The sequence below is a fragment of the Hyperoodon ampullatus genome (assembly GCF_949752795.1).
Source record: "Hyperoodon ampullatus genome assembly, chromosome: 18".
In the NCBI taxonomy this organism is placed as follows: Eukaryota; Metazoa; Chordata; class Mammalia; order Artiodactyla; family Ziphiidae; genus Hyperoodon; species Hyperoodon ampullatus.
Window position 1 is genome coordinate 57,511,989 of NC_136931.1, and position 21,179 is coordinate 57,533,167.

At 50.9% G+C, this 21,179-nt stretch overlaps 1 protein-coding gene across 1 annotated transcript in view; it reads left to right on the plus strand.

Annotated features, from left to right (window-relative positions):
- The first annotated feature begins 5,068 nt into the window (after positions 1-5,068).
- The window catches only part of PPP2R1A (protein phosphatase 2 scaffold subunit Aalpha), a 34,495-nt gene continuing 18,384 nt past the window's right edge, over positions 5,069-21,179 (plus strand). Inside the window, exons 1-3 of the mRNA XM_079722864.1 lie at positions 5,069-5,209; positions 17,670-17,760; positions 20,715-20,815. Coding sequence (XP_079578990.1) covers positions 5,132-5,209; positions 17,670-17,760; positions 20,715-20,815 — 270 coding nt within the window. The 5' untranslated portion in view covers positions 5,069-5,131. The remainder of the gene's footprint in view (positions 5,210-17,669; positions 17,761-20,714; positions 20,816-21,179) is intronic.

A 21,179-nucleotide genomic window follows, 5' to 3' on the forward strand; every position in this document is an offset into this window, starting at 1 on the left:
AACAAAACAAAACAATTACTTTAATCATTCCACCGTTAGTTGGCATATGGGTTGTTTTCAGTTTGGGACTATTAGGAATAGTGCTGCTATGTAAATCGGGAACATGTTTTGATGAGACGCATACTAATTTCTGTTGGCTATATATGTAATAACAGAATTGTTGGGTGACAGATTTACATCTTTACCTTTTAGAGACAGTGCCAAAGAGGTTTGGAAAATGTTTGGCCCAATTTCCACACTCACCAGCAGTGTAGGAGATTCTTGGTTTACCCACATCGTTGTCAACACTTCCAATTTTTTATTTTCATTTTTATTTTGGACTTCTGATGGTATGTGTTGGTATCAAGTAGTAATTTTATTTCCTTCACTGTTATGGAAGTTGAGCATATTTTCACATTTACTTCTCTTTACTGGGAAACCTCTTTGAAATGTATGTTTTAGCTTAGTTTTATCCATTTTTTTCTATTGTGTTGCCTTCTTATTGATTTGTAGTAGTTCTATATAACTGCTGGACATGATGCCGTTCTTGATTTCCTTTATCTCATGTTCTCTCTGTCTTCCTGTGTGCGTGTGTGTGTGTGTGTGTGTGTGTGTGTGTGTGTGTGTCAAAGAGGAGAAAGCCTTAATTTTAATGTAACTTAATATTTCCTCCTTTATAATGTTTATTATTCTGTTTAAGAAGTATTTCCCCATTCCAAGATGACAAGAGATGTTTGCCTTTGTTTTCTTTTAAAATTTTTATTTAGCTTTAAAATTTAGATCAGCAATCCATCCAGAATCGACTTGTTGTATGTGTGGACAGTGAATCATACATTCTTCTGATAAGCCAGCAAATTTCAGTTCATTCAGAATATGTGACATTATTCTTTCTTTTCATTTGCTCTCACCTCTCACTGCTCACCCAGGTTAATGTCACCTCACCCACAAAGTATCCTGATAAATCTGTCTTTCTTACTTGTCCAGTCTTTTAACAATCGCACAGCACCACACAACCAAGGTCAGTCTTTGTATCAGAAATCTTCAATGAATCTCTTTACTTCTTCCCAAAAGTTGAAGGGGAAGGTGCACCTTATCGGGAGACAGTTCTCCATGAGCCCCTCGATTTTTTTTTTTTTCATGTCTTGTATCAGCTTCTGTCCTGAACTATTTTGAAAGGGTTTTTGTATAACAGCCTTGGAAGATAGCAGTAGTGTCTGTCTTGGGGGCAAGGGCAGGTTCATTACCTAACTAATATAATAAAGAGAATGCCTTCCTCACAGGGAAGGGTTGGCTGGTGTACTTACAATCCACATTAAAAGATAAGGATTTCTTAAGCATAATGTTCTCCATCTGTGACACGAAACCCCACTTTGTGTGTGGCATCCACTGGGACCTCTTTGCATGGCCCCCATGGGGCTTGTGGGAGCAGTGGGAACAGGTGTGAACTCGCTGCCTGTTGTGCCACAAATAATAATATTCTGTCTCAGTCCCAGGCGTCTCACATCTTGTGCCAGCATCTGTGAAACTGGCAAGTGACTTGGTTTGCAAATGGGGTAAAATCTTACACCCTTTACGTTTCTTGAAAGTCCTGGCAATGAGGATGGGGCAGTGACTGAGCCACACGACGAACAACCTTAGTGCATTATCACAATTGCAGGGGGAAGCGAAATCGATGAGGTAGTTGGGGGTCTATCTCAGTCTGTTTGGGCTGCTATAAAAAAAAAAGTCCACAGACTGGGTGGCTCATAAACATCAATTTATATCTTCTAGAGGCTGGAAGTCTGAGATGAAGGTGTCAGCATGGTCAGGTGAGGGCCCTCTTCTGGGTTGCAGACTTCTTGTTGTATCTTCACAAGGCAGAAGGGGGCAAGGCTCTCTCAGGCCTCTTTTTTTTTTTTTTTTTTTTTTTGCGGTACGCGGGCCTCTCACTGTTGTGGCCTCTCCCGTTGTGGAGCACAGGCTCCGGACGCGCAGGCCCAGCGGCCATGGCTCACGGGCCCAGCCGCTCCATGGCACGTGGGATCTTCCCAGACCGGGGCACGAACCCGCGTCCCCTGCATCGGCAGGCGGACTCTCAACCACTGCGCCACCAGGGAGGCCCTCAGGCCTCTTTTGAAAGGTCATTATAATCCCATTCATGAGGGCTCTGCCCTCAATGACCTAATCACCTGGCAAAGGCTCCACCTCCTCATAGCATCACCTTGGGGGTTAGGTTTCAATATTTGAATTTTGAGTGCACACAAACAGACCACAGCAGGATCCTTCGGAAAAATTCAACATTCCACATCAGAATATATCAGGAATTGTTGTGTTACATGCTTGTGTTTCCCTATCCCATAAGGGCCAGAGGTGAGTATTCCAGTAAGGGTGAGATGCTGGTAGACAAGTGTTAGTGAGACAGACTACCTTTTTACTTATCACCAGAGGTAACAGAGGGTGGGTAAGGATTTCAATCAAGTGCCACTAACTTCTGATGTACAAAGTTTTCATTATATAAATAATATTCTCTTTGTTGGCAAGTGAGAGGCCCCAGTCTCCACAGCCCTGTCTAACTTGTCATCACATCTCTGCCAGTTGGGACAGCTGATATAACCTGACCAAATTCAAGTTCTGTTTTCAAGCGAAAGTTTAATTTGACTCAGTGGGACTCAGATTACAATGCTCAATCCTTCCAGCAGTGAAGGAAAAACTGTTGTCTTTGACTCCCCGTTATCCAAAGGAGGCTCAGCCCTTACTAGACTCCTGGGACATGGGAGACAATGTCCTGATGATTTTGTCAGTTAGAGCCTCTGGCAAAGGGATGCAGCCTCCACCTAAAAGTCCCCATTGCTTTATGAACTCAGGGCCACTCTGACACTACTAACAGGTGCACTGCTTTTTAAAAGCAGTAATTAGGGCTTCCCTGGTGGCGCAATGGTTGAGAGTCCGCCTGCTGATGCAGGGGACACGGGTTCGTGCCCCGGTCCGGGAGGATCCCATGTGCCGCGGAGCGGCTGGGCCCATGAGCCATGGCCGCTGAGCCTGCAGGTCCAGAGCCTGTGCTCCGCAACGGGAGAGGCCACAGCGGTGAGAGGCCCGCGTACCGCAAAAACAAACAAACAAACAAAAAAACCCCCAGTAATTAGCTTGCTAGTAAATGCACCTCAAAGCTGAAGCCTGATCTGTAGAAGCCTTGTGACTCTCTGGCTTGATATTCCAAATTTGGGGATGAATCAACTTGGACTCCACTACCAGCAAGGTAGGAAGGGCCCCCAAAGTCCTGCATCTCATGCAACGCACTTATTCAAGAATGAACCCAGACTGGCTCCAGCAACATCCTGGCTTTACAGGAATAAGTGGTACCTATCCCTTTGGGGGAAATTTTAAGCTCTACACTGTACCCAAAGCCACTGGCACTACCAACCCTCAGTCCTCTGAGACTTCCCTAAATGCATGGTCTGACTATACTGATGGTTTAAGTAAGCTGAAACCTGAAGTTGTCCCCTGGGCCACTGTGGCTGGTTAGTCTTAGTGCCAGCTCTGCAAGAATAGAAAGCAGATGTGATTGTTCTCATCACTGGCCAGAGACTTGGACTGCTGCCACTGTGTCCAAGTGGCACACAGGTGTTTACTGTGCCACTTGGACATCCCTCTTTTAGGATGTGAACTGTGCAAACAAGTTGCAGTGCTGAGAGAATTGTCTGGGTCACTCATTTAGATGCTCACGGTCAGGGCCTGCTCTTTGAAGAGTCTGACCAGAATCAAGCTGCTGACTGCATCTGTCCAATGCAGAGACTATCTCTGCAAGGCACACTTGGGACTTTTTTTGGGGGGGGAGCTTTACTGAGGTATAACTGACAAATAAAATTCTAAGGTATTTAAAGTGCATCCTTAGCTAAGGAACCTGTAGTCTCAGTGGGCTAGAAGGGTTGGGTTGGGGGAAAGATCCTTGGAATAAGGACACCCCCTTTTATAGGGAGTAGTTTCCTAACTGGAGTGGGTAGGGGTCTTTGGAAAAGATGCTTGGACCTGTCCTAGAGTCCTAGCTCAGCTGTGCCCTTGAAGTGACACGATAAGGGGGAAGGTGCATCCCAGGCCTCCCCATCCCCCAACTCTGTTAGCGTGGTTCTAAAATTGCGGGTGAGGGGCTGTGTTGAGTGAGGCAAGGAACAGAGATTCGTCAGCCCCACCCCTGCTCTCACGCTGTGGGAGGAGACAGACTCCAGTGTACGGTCACAGCCCCAGCCAAGGGACAGGAATTTTGAGAGAGCGAGCGAGCGAGATTGATTACGTGGCTCTGGGGCTTGAGGACCAAGCCTAAAAGAGAGGAAGGGAAAGGGAGATATTTACGTAGAGATCGGACAATTTAATAGGAACTGCTCTCCAAATAGAACGTACGGTTTGCGCAAAGACTTGTTGGCATGAAAAAGCATGATGTGCTCAGGTAGCTAATTTTCCAGAACCGCTGCAGAGTAAAAAGGGAAGGTGGGAGACGTGCGTTCGGTAAGCAGATCCACATACCAACCTGAGGGGCGTGAGTTTTGTCCAGAGAGTAAGGCAAGTCGCCACCCTTCTCTGGGCCTCGGCATAATAAGGCAGAAATGAAAGACTCTCTCTCTCCTTCTCCCGCACAAAGGCTCTGGGAGTCCGCCCGCCAGCCGGAGGGGGCCACTGCCTCCCAAGCCGAAACCTGCAGACTGTATTGGTTCACCCCCCCCCCATGACGTCACGCACTGCTAGCGACGCACTCCTAGCGACGCACTCGCAGAAGCTTTCTCCGGGACTCGGAGAACGGGCTTCGCCACCTCCCAATCCTGCCCCTCATTGGCTAGAAACAACTGCTCGTCTAGGCCGTTGTTAGCGGCGACGTAGGCGGGCACAATCTTTGTCGCTAAGATACTACCTACTTCCGTTTCCTCTTCCCCCTCTTCTAGGCTCTGGCAAACTTAATGTCCCTTCGGCCAATGGCAAATAGGCGGTAGGCGGGACTTCCTTTGTTCGGACCAAAGAAACGCAGGCTTGGCCCGGTCATTGGGCAATGACTGTGGGGCAGCCCCTGTAAAGTGGCTCGGGCGTCCCCACGCCCTCTTTTCCTCCTCCCAGCCCAGCCCCTGCCTACCCCCGTTTTAGTAAGGCGCTGGCCGCAGTCTGACAGGAACCGGACGGAGCCAAGATGGCGGCGGCCGACGGCGACGATTCGCTCTACCCCATCGCGGTGCTCATAGACGAGCTCCGCAACGAGGATGTTCAGGTCCGGAGGCAACGAGGGACTTGGGGAAGACGGGAAGGGGGACTTGGGGAAGACGGGAAGGGGGACCTGGGAGCACGGGCGTCCCTCGCGGAGAGGGTTCAGTGTTCGCCGAGAGTGGCGGAAGGGAGCGGCGGCCAGTCAGCGTTCCGCTCTCATCTCTCTCGGTCCCCGGACTCAGTGAGACGGCGCCCGGGATTGGGTGTCGGCCCAGCAGCGCGCGGGGGCGAGGGCAAGCTTGGAGGGTCCCGGGCCTGCCAAGTGCGCGCGGCGGCCCCGGGCCTTGGGGCCCGCGGCCCAGCAGGGGCTCGGACGTCTGGGTCGGGGAGAGACGAGGGGAGGGTGATAGGCGGCGGCCCTTGAATGGCCCCTTGGGGATGGGGTGGGCGCGTGACTTGCTCCGAGTTGGGGAGGGGCCGCCTGGTTGATGGGGACCCGGGTCGGTTTTCTCCTTGCTGGGTCTCAGCGCTGTGGGGTGTACCCTCCAGATGGAGACTGAGATGTGAAAGCTGACTTTCTAATTCCTGCCCTCCCACCCGCCTCCACTTGTGGTGTAGACCTCCGAAGGGGAGAGGGAGACGGAAAGCCCATTCCCAAGGGGGGCAACTCGCTAAATTCAGCAGCGAATTACTAGGCGGAAAGTCGCCCCCCTTCTGGGAGCCTCCCATTGCCTGGGGGGTGGGCAGTGTACTAAACGGGCTACCACTTCTGGTGGGGGGGGAGGGGGCTCAGGGCCCTGAGGCCAGCCGGCGAGGGATTGAGAAGAGGTAGGGTTCTAGGGTTTGCCCATCCCAGCCCCGCCTCTCACTCGCCGAGTGAGTGACCTTGTGCAGATTACCTCACGGATCTGGGCCTCTGTTTTCCGTAAACTGTGGTCTAATAATAGTCCCGGCCTCATTGGGTGGTTGTGAGGCACTGAACGAGTTAATAATACGAGTCACGTAGAATGGCGCCTGGTCTGTTGTTAGGGTGCAGTATAGCTGTAGTTACGGGGAGCGGTGACTGAAGAGTTCGCATCTGGGCCTCAATTTCCCCGTTTATAAAATTGAGCGGGTTGCACTGGCCCAGCCCCCAGCCTCTGAGGTCCCGGCTCTGTGACTCTAGTTCAGTAGTCAGGCAGGCAGAGGGTGAGCTCCTGGCTCTTTCACTTCTTGCTGATGGACGTGGGCAAGTTAATCTCTCCAAGCCTCGGTTTCGTCTTCTCTCAAATAGAGGTGATTGTCTGACTCATAGGGCTGTAGTAGGAATTCGTTGGTTCAATAGACACCTGCCACATATCAGCTGTGGTGCTGAGGATGTGACTGATGGTGAGGCCAGTTGTTATACGAGAGACAGATGTGAAACGGAACCGAATACATTATTCACACGTATGAGACGTGGTGGACAGGAAACAGCAGGATGTTGTGATAGCGAGTCAGTAAAAATTATTGGGCCTGTGCTCTGTGCTGGGCACTGTTCTAGGCACAGGTGTACAACAGGGAGAAAGTCAGACAAAATCTGGCTTTGTGGAGCTTACCTTGTAGTGAGGGGAAAAAAGACAATAAACAATACGGAAAATACGTATTATGTTAGATGGGGATAAGTACTATAGAGAAAATAAAGGAAGCGGGTGGAGGATGCGGATTCGGAGTGGTCATTGAAGGCCTTGCTCAGAAGGTGGTGTCTGAGCAAAGATCTGAAGGGGGCAGGGGAAGGAGCCTTGAGGCTCTCTGGGCAGAGTACCCAGCAAGCACGGAGTGGGGTGGGGAAGATTCATTTTAAGACAGTCAGTCAGGGAAAACCCCTCTGAGGATGCAGTTTAGGACAAGACCAGAAGAAGGAGTCAGCTCCCCAAGGAAGATGGGGAAGAGCCTTCCAGGAAGAGAGAGGAGACAAGTAATGGCACTGGCTCTCAACCCACGGTGATTTGTGCCCACGAGGGGACATTGGCAACGTCTGGAGACATTTTTGCTTGTCACAACTGGGGAAGTGCTGCTGGCGTCTAGTGGATAGAGGTCAGGGATCTGCTAAACGTACAACGCATAGGACCGCCTGCACAGCAAAGGATCATCCACCCAAAATGTCCATCGTGATGAGATTGCGAGAAGCCCTCTGTGGGAAAGTCCTGAGGTAAATGTAGTGGTTTAAAAGAACACAAATATACTATCTTACAGTTCTGGAGGTCAGTAGTCTGACACAGGTCTCACTGGGCTAAAATCACAGTGTTGTCAGGATTGTAGCCCTTTCTGGAGGCTCTAGAGGAGAATCCGTGTCTTTACCATTTTCCAGGTTCTGGAGGCTGCCCGCATTTCTTGGCTTGTGGCCCCTTTGTCCATCTCTAAAGCCAGCAGCGTTGTGTCTCTGTGACGGTTCTACTGTAGTCACATCTCCTGACCAGCCGGGAGAGGGTCTCTGATTTTAAGGATCCATGTGATGAGATTGGGCCCACCTGAGTAATCCAGGATACTCTCCCCATCTCAAGGTCCTTAACCTTGATCACACCTGCCAAGTCCCTGTTGCCATGTAAAGTGACATACAGCTTCTAGGGCTCAGGATATGGACATCTTTGGGAGGCCGTTATTCTGCATACCATAGTCGCTGGGTTGCAAGGTAGAGATTGAGAGGGAAGAGTGGTAGGAGTCTGAGGATGGTGGTGAAGTGCCCCCCCCTTTTTTTTAAACATTTTCAAGTAATTTAATTTTTCTTTTTGTTTGTTACTTTTATTGCACTGAAGTCTGAAGGGGAATTATTCAGGAAATACGTAAGGAGTGCCAGGTGCGTGCTGGCTCCCTGAGATGGGAGCGTGCTCAGTGAGTTCAGAGAACAAGGCCAGCGTGGTAGCTGCAGCACAGTGACTGCCAAAGTGGTGTCAGGTGCGGACTAATCCTGGGCTAGATCAGGTGAGGCCTGTGGACCAGTAGGGCAAAGACTCTGGTGAGGTGGGGGAGCCAGTTCAAGGCTTTGCGAAGAGAAGTGACATGTTCTGACTTCTGGCTGCCGAGAAGGGGCCGGGCAGGAGCAGATAGACTTACCAGGATGCCACTGCAGAGCAGCCAGGACCAGCGCTGGCAGGCAGGTAGCGGGAAGTGGTGAGATTGGGGGTATCTTGAAAAGGAGGGTTGTTGAGATTTGCTGATGGATTGGATGCACCGTGGTGAGTGATGTGGAAGGAGGAGTCAGGGGTGACTGAGGTTTGAATCCCAGCTCTACCTGTTTGCTCCCTTTGTGCCCTGCACCAGTGCCTTCCCCGTTTCTGGGTCCAGATTCCTCATCTACAAGAAATAATAATGAGGAAGCAGCATCTACCTGGTTGGGAAGTTGCAGTGGAATTGGCATGGTAAGTGGCTGCCTCAGAGAAGGCGTTCAGGAAGTGCTGACCTTGTTCAGTTGTCATGGTGGCTTGTGGTTTTATACTTGGGAAAGTGAGCTGCAAAGAGATCGCCGCCCCAGCCAGTAAGAGGCAGTGGCTGGATTGCATTATCTCAGGGATGTTTGGGGCACCATGTTTCTTAAAATGTGGTCCACTGGTTGAGAGGCCAGGTTTCTGTGTTATTAATACTGTCTCTGCCTCAGTTTTCTCACCTATAAAAGGGACTAGGGAACTCCCTGGCGGTCCAGTGGTTGGGACTCGGCACTTTCACTGCTGTGGGCCCGGGGTTCAGTCCCTACTTGGGGAACCAGGATCCTTCAAGCTGTGCGGCTTGGCAAAAAAAAAGAAAAGGAAAAAAATGGGAATAAATTTTAATTTAGCAGCTCAGAGGGTTGTTGCGAGGATTAAATAGGTTCGTACGTGGAAAACGCTTAGAACAGTGCTTGATGTATTTTAAGTTTTCGTTAAATGTCTGCCGGTGGTGGTGGTGAAATAAGGAGGGCCTCAGTTGTCCTAGGTGAGGTGCTGCAGGCCTTTTAAAAGCTCTTCCTCTAATGGTTACTCTAGAGCAGCAGTTCTTACCAGGGGACAGATGTCGGGATATTTTTGGTTGTCACGGCTAGTGGGGGGAGTGCTGCAGGCAGCCAGCGGGGGAGAGACCAGGGATGCTGCCTGACACCCTGCACTGCCCAGGCCCTTCCCCGCCGCAGAGGGTGGCCCAGCCCCGGGGGTCCGTGGTGCCAAGGTTGAGAAACCCTGCTGTATGCCAGCCTGCTAAGTGTTTTGTGTGCATTCATTGAGTCTTCACAAAACACATCTGAGATAGGTGCTAGTTTTCTTTCCAGTAAATGTTTTTTGATTGTCAAATTTCAAACAACAGAGAAAATAGTACCAAATCCAGATTCAGCAGTTTTTTTAAAAGTTTTACCATATTTTTTCACCTGTCCCTCATCCTTCTCCCCCCCACCTTTTTTTTTTTGGCTGAATATTTTAAAAATAAATCCCAGGCCCCAGATATTTTCTCCTACGTCTTTCGTCATGCACCTATAAAACAAGACATTTAATAACCACAATGCCGTTATCATAGCTAACGAAGTTTTTGTTTCGTTTTTTATCATAGCTAACAAAGTTTTTACAGTGATTCGTTGGTATCACCTAGTAGTTGGTTCAAAATCAGATTTCTCTGATTGTTCCAGAAGTGTTCTTTTACAGTTAGCTTGTTTAAATCAGATCCTGAATGTGAGTATGAATCTTCAGTCTGAAATTCTTCCCCCCCTTTTTTTTAAGGGTTTCAAATGCTTGGCTTTTTAATTAATTAATTAACTTATTTATTTATTTTTGGCTGTGTTGGGTCTTCGTTTCTGTGCAAGGGCTTTCTCTAGTTGTGGCAAGCGGGGGCCACTCTTCATTGCGGTGCGCGGGCCTCTCACTATCGCGGCCTCTCTTGTTGCGGAGCACAGGCTCCAGACGCGCAGGCTCAGTAGTTGTGGTTCACGGGCCTAGTTGCTCCGCGGCATGTGGGATCCTCCCAGACCAGGGCTCGAACCCGTGTCCCCTGCATTAGCAGTCAGATTCTCAACCACTGCGCCACCAGGGAAACCCTCTTCCCATTTTTTACATAAGGCTACTCAATCATTGTCATACCACCCAGTAAATACTGAAACTAGGACTTAGCCAAGGGCACTGGGTTTCAGGGCAGCACTCTTCACCACTGAGCTGGGCCCCTGTGGGGACAGCGTGTAGGCCCAGAGGAGACACAGAGGAGGCAGTGCCATGGGTGGACGCAGTCCAGGGTTTCAGATCCTGGACTGGCCACTTTAGGAGTTACTCAACTCTTCTGGGCCTTGATTTTCTTGTTAAATGAGGAAAAGGGTGGAAGACACACCTGGCAGGGCTGTTGTGAGGATTAAGTGAGATAAACTGTAAAGACAGCAGGTATTCACCACTGTCAAAGCCATCGTGGCAGCATGCCCCTGTGTCCTCATCTTAGAAATATGGCTCCGACTTCTTTTCAAGGAGTACGTGGGGATTTGAAGCAGAACTTAGGAGTAAGGCTGCCCTCTGAGAGTTTAAAAAGAAGTTGGTATAGGGTGATGGTGAAGAACATGGGTTCAAGTTCCAGGCTCTGCCATGCCTTCACTGGGGGACCTGCATTTTTAAAAACTTGAAACATATGTATATTTTTGCTTTTTGATGTGCCCAGCCCAGTATTAGGGTCAGGAATCACCAGTTGGTAATAGTCGTGTCCCTTCTTCATCCCAGAGACAAGTCACCTTCCAAAAGGGGGAACAGGCACATCCATAAATAATTACAACACCAGGCAAACTGCTAGGAAAGTATTTGTTTGTGCTGCAGTTTCCAAGGGGTGGTGAGATTACTTTTTCTGTTTCAATTTACCTTTTTCTTTCCCGTGCTCAAGAAATACAAATACGTGAGAAATAACGATGAGAATAATGGTTAACACTTGGGTGCTTGCTACGTGCCAAGCTCTGTCTCTGTCTTCCTTATTTGATTATCCCAGCAATCCTGTGAGGCAGGCATTGTTGTAATAACCATCTTACAGTGAGGAAACTCAAGCTTTGAGGTGCCTGGGATTTATCTGGAGACCCTTAGCTGACTGGTGAAGCCAGAGTACCTGCTCATTCGTTACTTTAAAAAAGAAAAAAAAAAGCTCCAGAAAGAGAGATTGTGGTGCCCATTTCACTCTTGGGTGATGCAGAACTTTTCACGCCCATCCACCCACACGTACCCACACACATTATGTTCATTTAAAAACATGATTCTGGGCTTCCCTGATGGCGCAGTGGTTGAACGTCCGCCTGCCTATGCAGGGGACACGGGTTCGTGCCCCGGTCCGGGAAGATCCCACATGCCGCGGAGCGGCTGGGCCCGTGAGTCATGGCCGCTGAGCCTGCGCGTCCGGAGCCTGTGCTCCGCAACGGGAGAGGCCCCAACAGTGAGAGGCCTGCATACCGCAAAAAAAAAAAAAACATGATTCTTCATGGAATGAGGTGGAAGGACGTTTAGGACTTTTTTTTTTTTTTTGGCTCTGTTGGGTCTTCATTGCTGCGTGCAGCCTTTCTCTAGTTGTGACCAGAGGGGGCTGCTCTTTGTTGTGGTGCATGGGCTTCTTATTGCGGTGGCTTCTTGTTGCGGAGCATGGGCTCTAGGCGTGTGGGCTCTAGAGCGCAGGCTCAGTAGTTGTGGCGCACGGGCTTAGTTGCTCCACAGCATGTGGGATCTTCCCGGACCAGGGATCGAACCCATGTTCGATCAGGCGGCAGGTGGATTCTTAACCATAGTGCCACCAGGGAAGTCCCGGTGTTTAGGATTTGATAGGAGGTGAAGAGGCACTTGTGTGGCTCACTGAGCATTTCCCCGGGCTGAGGCTCACTGTTAAAGCACCCACGTTGCAGACCCCTCCACACTGCTCATTATCAGCCACCAGCTCTACCAAACAGTAACAGTTTGGAGCATATTCCTCCAGATTCTTTTGGACTCTTACTCTTTGCCAGGCACTCTCCTGGGATTTTGGGGCACAGAGGGCAGAAGACAGAGTCCCTGCCTTTGTGAAGCCCGCATTCTAGTGGGGAAGGATAAACAGTGAACAAAGAAGAACAGTTGACCCTTGAACAACACGGATTTGAACTGTGCAGGTCCACTTATGCGGATCGTTTTCAGTAGTAAATACTACAGTGCTACATGATCTACACTTGGTTGAATCCACAGATGTGAAACTTCAGATACGGAGGGACCACTATAAGTTATACTCAGGTTTTCAAGTGCGGGGAGGGTGGGCACCCCTAACGCTCTCGTTCAAGGATCAGCTGCATATGTCGGAAGTGATGAGTTAAGACGTATAGAGAGTGACGGGGGCATGCTAGTTTACCCAGGGTGGTCATTGGTGAGGATGAAGCAGGGGCCTGAATGCAGTGAGAGGGGCCCTGGGCTGTCTGGGGGGAAGGGTGTCTCAGGCTGAGGAAGAAGCAAGTCAGCAAGTGTGAAGACCTGGGCTAACAATACGTTTGCATTTTAGTTACTGTCAAGGGAACCACTGTGACAGGAGCCCAGGGAGCCAGAGGAGGGCGTGGGAAGTGAGAGTGGATCCGTGGACAGGGACCACGTCATGCTGGGCCTTGTAGTCCATAGCAGGGCCTTCGGGCTTTATTCGCTTGTGGAGGGAAGATGTACTGCCTGTGGGCTCGTACTGTACGTGGTCGTGTCAGGGAAGCTCCACGGATTGAACGTGACGTGGGTTTTAAAAAGTGAGTAGTGTTTCTATGCGGATGTAGTGGTGGGGAGGGAGATTTTATTGATTATTATTTTTTTTTTAAATATATATATTTATTTATTTTTGCTGTGTTGGGTCTTCATTTCTGTGCAAGGGCTTTCTCTAGTTGAGGCAAGCAGGGGCCACTCTTCATCGCGGTGTGCGGGCCTCTCACTATCGCGGCCTCTCTTGTTGCGGAGCACAGGCTCCAGACGCACAAGCTCAGTAGTTGTGGCTCACGGGCCCAGTTGCTCCGCGGCATGTGGGATCCTCCCAGACCAGGGCTCGAACCCGTGTCCCCCGCATCGGCAGGCAGACTCTCAACCACTGTGCCACCAGGGAAGCCCATTTTATTGATTATTTATTATGTCTCATGTACTAGCCTGAGGGCTGCTGGGGATGCCTGCATCCCCAGCCCATGGTGATAAGCGTGGCCATGGAACCATAGATGAGCATTGTGGTAGGTGTTGGTGGGGACATGCTTGGGGACAGTGCACAGGGAACTCGTATGGCTACAACTGGATGAAGGGACAGTGAAGGGTTCTTATTGATTTTAATAGCTGCTCTCTCAGGAACGTTCCAGAGAACTCAACCAACAGTCATTTAAATAAGCGTTCACTTTTGCCTCATGTAACAAGTTCGGCAGCTCAAGGATATCACAGAATTGGGTCAGAGTGTGCAGTTCTTTTGACCTGCTTCGTGTGGTCACGGGGTTGCTGCATCCATCTGCTGCCTTTACGTCCTCGTGGGACCACACTGAAAGCAGGGGCCGACTGGGACAAGGAGGCGGTTCTGGTCCTCCTCCCTTTTGTCAAAGAGGAAAATCTTTCCTGGAAGCTCCTTGGGCCAGTTTGTCCTTATGTCTTTGTGTCTAGAACTAGGTCATTGACGGGGTTAGTTAGGATTAAGGTTGGCTGTGAATAATAGGAAAATTCTATAAATATATGAGACTTAAATGAGCTTGAAGTTTATTTCTGACTCACAGTCAAAAAGTCTGGTGGCAGTCCAAGCTGGTGTGTCACTCTAGGTGTTAGGGTCCCAGGCTCTTACACATTGTTCTCTGTTTGGCCTCCATCCTGCCCTCCCCATCCTCAGGTTATCTCAAGACCCCAAGATGGCTGCTGAAGCCCCAGCCATCATAGCCCCATTCTAAACAGGAAGGAAGGATGAAGGATGTGACCCTGTCTCCCCATAGAGACACTTCTAGAAGTCACACACACCATTCCCACTTGGATTTCACTGGCCAGACATTAGTCTCATGGTCATATCCAAATGCACAGGTGATTCAGAAATATCTTCGCCAAGGGTTCATGTGCACAGGTGAAAACCAGAGGTTATAGCCCAGTGCAGGAGCTCTTAACCTGGGGCCCATCTGGCATTCAGGGCAGGTCCAAGAATTTGGATGAGAAAAATAACATCTTTATTTTCACCAATCCCTAACTCAAATTTAGCTTCTCTTCTATTATGAATTATATTTATACATAATAGTGTATTATAGCATACTATAAATAGCGTTAGCAAAACCTATGACTCGGGCTTCCCTGGTGGCGCAGTGGTTGAGAGTCCGCCTGCCGATGCAGGGGACACGGGTTCGTGCCCTGGTCCGGGAGGATCCCACATGCCGCAGAGCGGCTGGGCCCGTGAGCCATGGCCGCTGAGCCTGCGCGTCCAGAGCCTGTGCTCCGCAACGGGGGAGGCCACAACAGTGAGAGGCCCGTGTACCGCAAAAAAAAAAAAAACAGAAAACCTATGACTCTGTCACCAGTGGTAATCATAACTCTTCAGAGCTCATTTCAGCTGTTGCAAATACTTCTAGTGCTGTTTATGCTCACCTCTGTTTCAAAATTGTGATAATTTAAAAACCTGCTAAGGGGTTCATAGTGCACCCCCCAACTGAAAAACACCATAAAACAGAAATATGAATTGATAGTATTGGCTCAGAGCCAAGTGGCTGGGGTTCACATCTTGCCACCTGAGAGCTGTGTGAGGTTTTGTTTTTTCTGCCCCAAAATGGGTGATCCTGTGTTTACCTCACAGTTGTGAGGGTCAAATGAGTGAAAACATTGGCACCTAGAACACTACTGGCACATAGTGAGTACCAAAGAAATGTTTGTCATTATTACTCTGTCACTGTGAGAGAAGGGAAAAGAGACGTCGGTGGACAGCTGGCCAGCTGCTGCACGTGTCCTTGATACGTGGACGAAAATGAGGGTGCTGTCAACTGAGCAAGGTTGCCATAGCTGCCATTATTCATCTTCCTCTGGTGCGAGGCTGTTCCCAGTATCGTGTCACTTTGTACTCACAAAGTACAAAGGATAGGTATTATTACAGGCCCCCATTTCACAGATGAGAAAGTTGAGACTCAAAAAGGTACAAAGAGTGGCCCAAGGTCCCACAGCTAATGTGAAAAGCAACTTAGCCTTGAACCCAGATAGTGTATCTGAAGCCCTCCCTGTTGCTGCCTTTCTTAAGCGTTCACGGTGCCATTTATACTGAAGAAACCAGCAGCTGTTCTTAAAACCCAAAGCAGGATCTCCAGAGACGGCAGTGGGCAGAAGGGGGCTCTCCACCACGGCAGAGTTGGCCTGACTCTCCTGGGCCGGGTTCCTGGGCGTCGTTCCTCAGTGACAGTGTGATGTTGAGCTTAATAAGATCAGGGCATCTGGCTTCTGGGCACGGCCCTGCACCTTTCCACCAAGTGGCAGCTTCTCTGCACAACAGCGTGCTTACCTTTAAAAGGGAGGATTCTAGGAACAGTGCCCACCTCAGAGCACAGTTCTAAGGAGTGAATGTGTTCATTAGCCAAGTCAAGCACTTGGATGCTGCCAAGCACATAGTAAGCAATCAATAAATGCTAGTGGCTGTTGTTACCGTCATTATGATTCTCCCCTGCCAGCATCCTGTGCCCTGGCCCAGTGTACTTTTGCATGTAGCCCGGCTGAGAGAAGAACACAGAGATTCAACTTGGAGGTGACAGAGAAACAGGCAACTGAGTCCATACTTACTCTGATGTACTCTTGAGGAAAACTTCAAACGTACAGAACGTCGAAGGCCTAGCACAAGGGCCAGGACACTGCAGCCTGTGGCCAGGTTCTGCCCCGCACGCGGCCTTGCAGGTGTGGCTTTACTGGAATGCAGTCATGCCCACTTGCTTACGTATCGTCTGCGTCTTTGGCTGCTTTTGTGTTACGGAGACACAGTTGAGTAGCTGAGATAGAGACCGAGTGGCCTGCAAAGCTGAAAATACTCCCTGGCGATTTACAGAACGTCTGCCCACCTCTGGACTGGTGCAGTGAGCACCTGTGTGCTTACCTCTCAGGTTCACTGAGCGTTCCTGTGCACCATGTTTAGTTCTTCATCTGTTTCTATAGGTCTGTCTTTATATACATTTAATTTGGGGCTAAAAATAAGATGCAGGCCTTGTAGTACCTAATCTGAAGATCCTTTTACTACCAGGATGGTGAGTGCTTGGACTACCTCAAGCCCAGGTGCTCCAAAACCCAGTGACGTGGTATGAAAAGTGCGGTGTGTGTGTTTTTCTGAGGTGAGGCCACCATAGCATTTCTTGAGGTTCTCATCCTTGTGATTCCCACAGAGAGTCTTAACGCCTTAAACCAGAGGGGATGCAGGACACCAGTCACCTGCAGACCTCTTCGCAGCTGCGTGGGGCCTGGGAGAGAATGGGCTGGGGGAGCCCTGGCTGCTCTCCTTGACCTGGACCCTCCTATTCTTTCCTTCCTTCCGGGAGGAGGATCCCCGCTTGGCCTGGCGCGGCTTCCTCACCCTTGAGGGCGTCGCCTTCCACTCACACACATGAGCTCACTGCGTTCAGCCGCAACCCTGGGGCCTTGGCAGGAGTGGCCCTGTGGTCAGGATGGAGACACAGGAGGAGAGGTTTCCCAGTCAGACGGCAGCAGCTGGGGCTGGGTCTCAGTGCTCGCTCAGGCAGCTTTCTGTGCCTCCATCGTGGTGGAAATTTGGCGCTAGTCCTGCTCCCGGGGACGAGAGGATCAAGTGAGGTCCTAACACCAACAGGCTGAGCTTGAGACCCGCTGTGTGTCAGCGGAGTGTGTGAGATTCCGAGGGTCACCACAACAAAGCATCACATCTTTGGTGGCTTAAAACAGCCAAGAGTGTTCTTTCTCAGTTCTGGAGGCCAGAAGTCTGAGATCAAGTTGTCAGTAGTGTTGGTTCCTTCGAGAGGCTGTGAGAAGAGCTGTCTGAGCCTCTGCCCGAGCTTCTGGTGGCTGCCCGCCATTATAGTATTGTTTGTTCTGTTGTCACTGTTAGCCAACAGTCCTGGTTACAATCCCTCTCTACACCATCTGAGCTGTGTGACCCTTGGAAGGGACTTTCATTCCCTGAGCCCGTTTCCTCTTCTCTGGGGCAGGGCTTGTAACCCTCTGCTTGTCATGAGAGTTAAATGAGACAGTGCAAGTGAGCGCTTGGGCTGGGACTGGGCCCAGAGTAAGCTGGGGACGTGGCTACCGCTGTTAGAGTCCAAGGCTCAGTGTGTTAGCCTTGCTGAGTGCAGGAGGGGGCAAAAGCAGGAGGGCGGGGACGGTGGGGAGGCGGGCGCAGTGTCGGACGGAGTGGTCCTCGAAAGCGCCACGAGGGGTGTTGGCTCAGTGAGACCTGAGGGATGCTTTTGCTGAGGCTGCTGCTGCCATTGTAATTTAATGACTCAAGGTCACAGAGGGACTTGGTAGACTTGTCAGGTTATTACTCAGCACCCCACACATGCTTAGCAAGACTTCCAGGGGCTGACTGGGTCCAGAGGTGTCAGACTCCCTGAAGTCTGGGCTTGCTAACGTTCTCCCTTCCTCTTCTTGTTCCGTCATCAGCTTCGCCTCAACAGCATCAAGAAGCTGTCCACCATCGCCTTGGCCCTTGGCGTCGAAAGGACCCGCAGTGAGCTTCTACCCTTCCTCACAGGTACGGTCCTCCTGGGGCCCAGGTCGGCTGGGGGCTCCCGGGGTGGTTCCTGCCAGGTAAGAGAGGCCCCTCTGGAGTTAACAAGCTGTTTGTAAGTGCCGTGTGCTGGGGGCTGGGGCTGGGGCAGGGACTGGTGAAAAGCGCTCTGGAGGCAGATAGAGCCAGGTTTGAATCGAAGCTCCAGTAGTTAGAAGCTGGTGACTTTAGGCGAGTTACTTCACTGTTCCATAGAGTTCTTATGTGTAAAATGGGCATAGTCGACATGTGATGTAGCATTGACGTGAACATTAAATAATAACAGTAACAGCTAACACTTACTGTATATATACCTAACGTGCCAGGTGGTGTTCTAAACCCTTTCTTGTGAGGATTGAGTTCGTTCACATAGAGCTGTGCTCAGTAAATGTACACCACCATCGTTGTCCAAGTTAATCTCACAGTGACTCCTTAAGGTAGGTAAGACTGCTGCCCCCATTTTATAGATGAGGAAACTGAGGCATGGAGCGATGAGGTAACTTATTTGGTCCTACAATTAGGAGGTGCTCCAGAAGGGATATTTATCAAGTCACGCTGGCTCCAAACTCGACAGTGTTGGTTAATGACTCATAGCACAGACTTGGGTCCCAACTACCTGGGCTCAAATGCTAGCTCTGCCACTTTCTAGCTGTGTGACCTCGGGCGAGGTATTTCATATCTGCCCGCCTCCGATTCTTCATGTGTGAGAAGGCCATTAATAGTACAGCCTAATATGCAGATGAAGTAAGATCCCACGTAAGTGCTGCTCAGGTGTTAGCGATTAGACTGTTCCTGCGCTCTCCTGTCTGTGAAGATGCACTTACAGCGCTTGACACAGTGTCTGATGCAGACTGGATCACCGGTTGATGGTAAATCCTCAGTTCCCATCATTCTTATTATGACTTCATACCTCACACTAATTAAAATTGCCAGTAAAGGCTCACAGTTAGCTGTGCTTCGTCTCTAGTGAAGCTCTTTCATCTCTGATCCTCTCACTGGGGCCTAGTGATGGGCTGGGGGGCGGGAGGGAGGCAGGGAGTCTCACCCCCTCATCATTTCACACTGGGGGAGTTGAGGCTTGAGGGGATGTGCGGGGACTTGCCCACAGTCACAGCTGATGACTGAGGAGCTCAGGGGTGTGTCTGCCTCTGAACACCACATGGGGAGGAGGCATCTGCACACATGACATTGAGCAGATGACCTCAAACCAGTGGCTTCCACTGGTGAACTGTTGGAGAGACTTGACGGCTTTAGAACACTGAGGCCCGGACAGCCTCAGGGGCAAAAGGGGTACAGGGAGTGTGGTATGGCAGTGTAAAGCAGTGGCTAAAAAGCTGTAGAGAAAAGAGTTGGAAGGACCTGGGTTTGAAACCTAGGTGTGCCACCAACCTGCTGGGCACACCTGGCTAAGCCATTCCACCTCTCCCAGCCTCAGCTCCCTTCTCTGCAGAGGGGGATAAAGCAGGCCCTAACTCACAGGGTGGCTGGAGGATCTGGTGCTCCACGCAGCACGTGCTGCTGGTAGTTTTTTGGTGGAGGTGGCGGGGAGGCTGCCTGGGAGGGAAGCTGGCAGGAGTGAACGGCAGACGGAGCCAGGATTGAACGTGGTGCTTTGCACGTTGAGGGCGCAGGGAGAGACGCAGGGGCAACGTTAGGGTGGAGGTTGACAGGTCTGGGCCGGAGAGGCCGGGAGGGCAGTTGTGTAGAGGTGGGAAGGGTGGAGATCTGAGGTGCTGGCAGTTCCCGTATATTTGCCTTTCAGGGATGCAGCTTGGCCAAGGAGTCTGGACTGGAGGTTGAGTTGAGTTGAGTACGAGTTGAGGATGTCCTTAAGGTCTCCAGGAAAGGAACAGAACAGGGAGGGTGATCTGAACTGTCCACAGGGGGAGCCGGCGAAACCGAGGCTGGGAGGGAGCCTGAGAGCAGGACACGCCAGAGCCACGCCGGCCAGAGTTTACTAAAGCACTGACTCTCGTGCTGGGCCCCACGCTCAGCTCTCCACAGAAAGCAGTTACTTCCCTTCAGTCTCAGAACAATGCTGTTGTTGTGATTTGGGGGATGAGAAGAGAGTCTCAGGCCAAGTGAGTTGCCACACACACAGCCAACGATAGAGCAGGATCTGAACCTACCACGGGATGGGCACATGCCTCACGTAAACTTGGGGAGCTGAGATGCCAGCCTGGACGCTGGGGATGCTGGCGTCTTCTGCCATCGTCGTTCCCGTCGCCTCAGCGAAGGGAGGGTGGAGCTTGAGAAGGGCCTTTGGATTTAGGTGTCGGGACAGAGCAGTTCTCTCCGCGCACAATCGTCCCTTCTTTCAGCAAAGTTGAGCAGATGGAGTGCCCGCTGTGCTCACCTCTGGCGGAAGCTGGGGCACAGAGAGGAGCCAGTCCTGGACTCGAGGGTCGTAGCCCGTGGTGAGGTCTCTGATAAGGGTGGCCTGGTCGGGCAGTGAGCCTGGAGAAGGGACCTGACCTGTCTGGGTGGCATCCTGGAAATCTTCCAGGAAGCGGTAACTAAACCAAGTGTTGAAGGACAGAGAAGACTTTCTCAGGCTGAAGAGAGCGAAGTTCCTGGCAGAGGGAACAGTGCCGAGCGTAGAAGCAGAAAGAGCTCCCGTTTACCGGGCTCTGTGCTGTCACACATGGTCGCGTTTGCTCCTCAGTCCGGCCGTCACTGCAGTGGAGGTGATTGGCACCATTTTCCAGGTGTGGAAACCGGGCTGCAGCGAGGTGGTCTCACTCCCCCAGTGTCCCACACCTAGTCACAGGCACTCTGTCAGCTGCCCCCAGCCTCTGCCTTCATCTCTGCCCACCCAGGTGGAGGGTGGCTGCCAGTTTGAGGAAGCAGAGTGGAGCCTGCTTGTTCCCAGCTTGGGTTACTGAAGGGTGGGGTCGTACTTGGGGTGGAACTCTAACCCAGTCTGTCTTGTCCCACAGACACCATCTACGATGAGGATGAGGTCCTCTTGGCCCTGGCAGAACAGCTGGGCACCTTCACCACTCTGGTCGGAGGCCCTGAGTACGTGCACTGCCTGCTGGTGAGTCTGGAAGGTGGTGAAGGCCCCTGCCTGCCTCTGGTGGGGTCAGACCCATGGTCCTGGCAGCCAGGGCGGGGAGGGGAGAGTGCAGGAGAGGCTGGGGTCAACTTCTCGGAATAGAAGATGGGCCTTGGACATTCACTTTAATCCGGCAAGTCAGCAGTGACATTTAATACATCAGCACGAAAACGCGGGTGTCCTCCTGACCGTTGACCGGGCGTGCCTGACCAGCGCCAGGCCCCACCAGCACTCTGTGCGTGAGGCTTTCAGTTTGGAGCCAGGCTGGGTTCTTCCACTGGTTGCTGTGTGACCTGTAAGTTACTTAACCTCGAGTCATTAAAACGTACCTTGAGAATCGACTCAA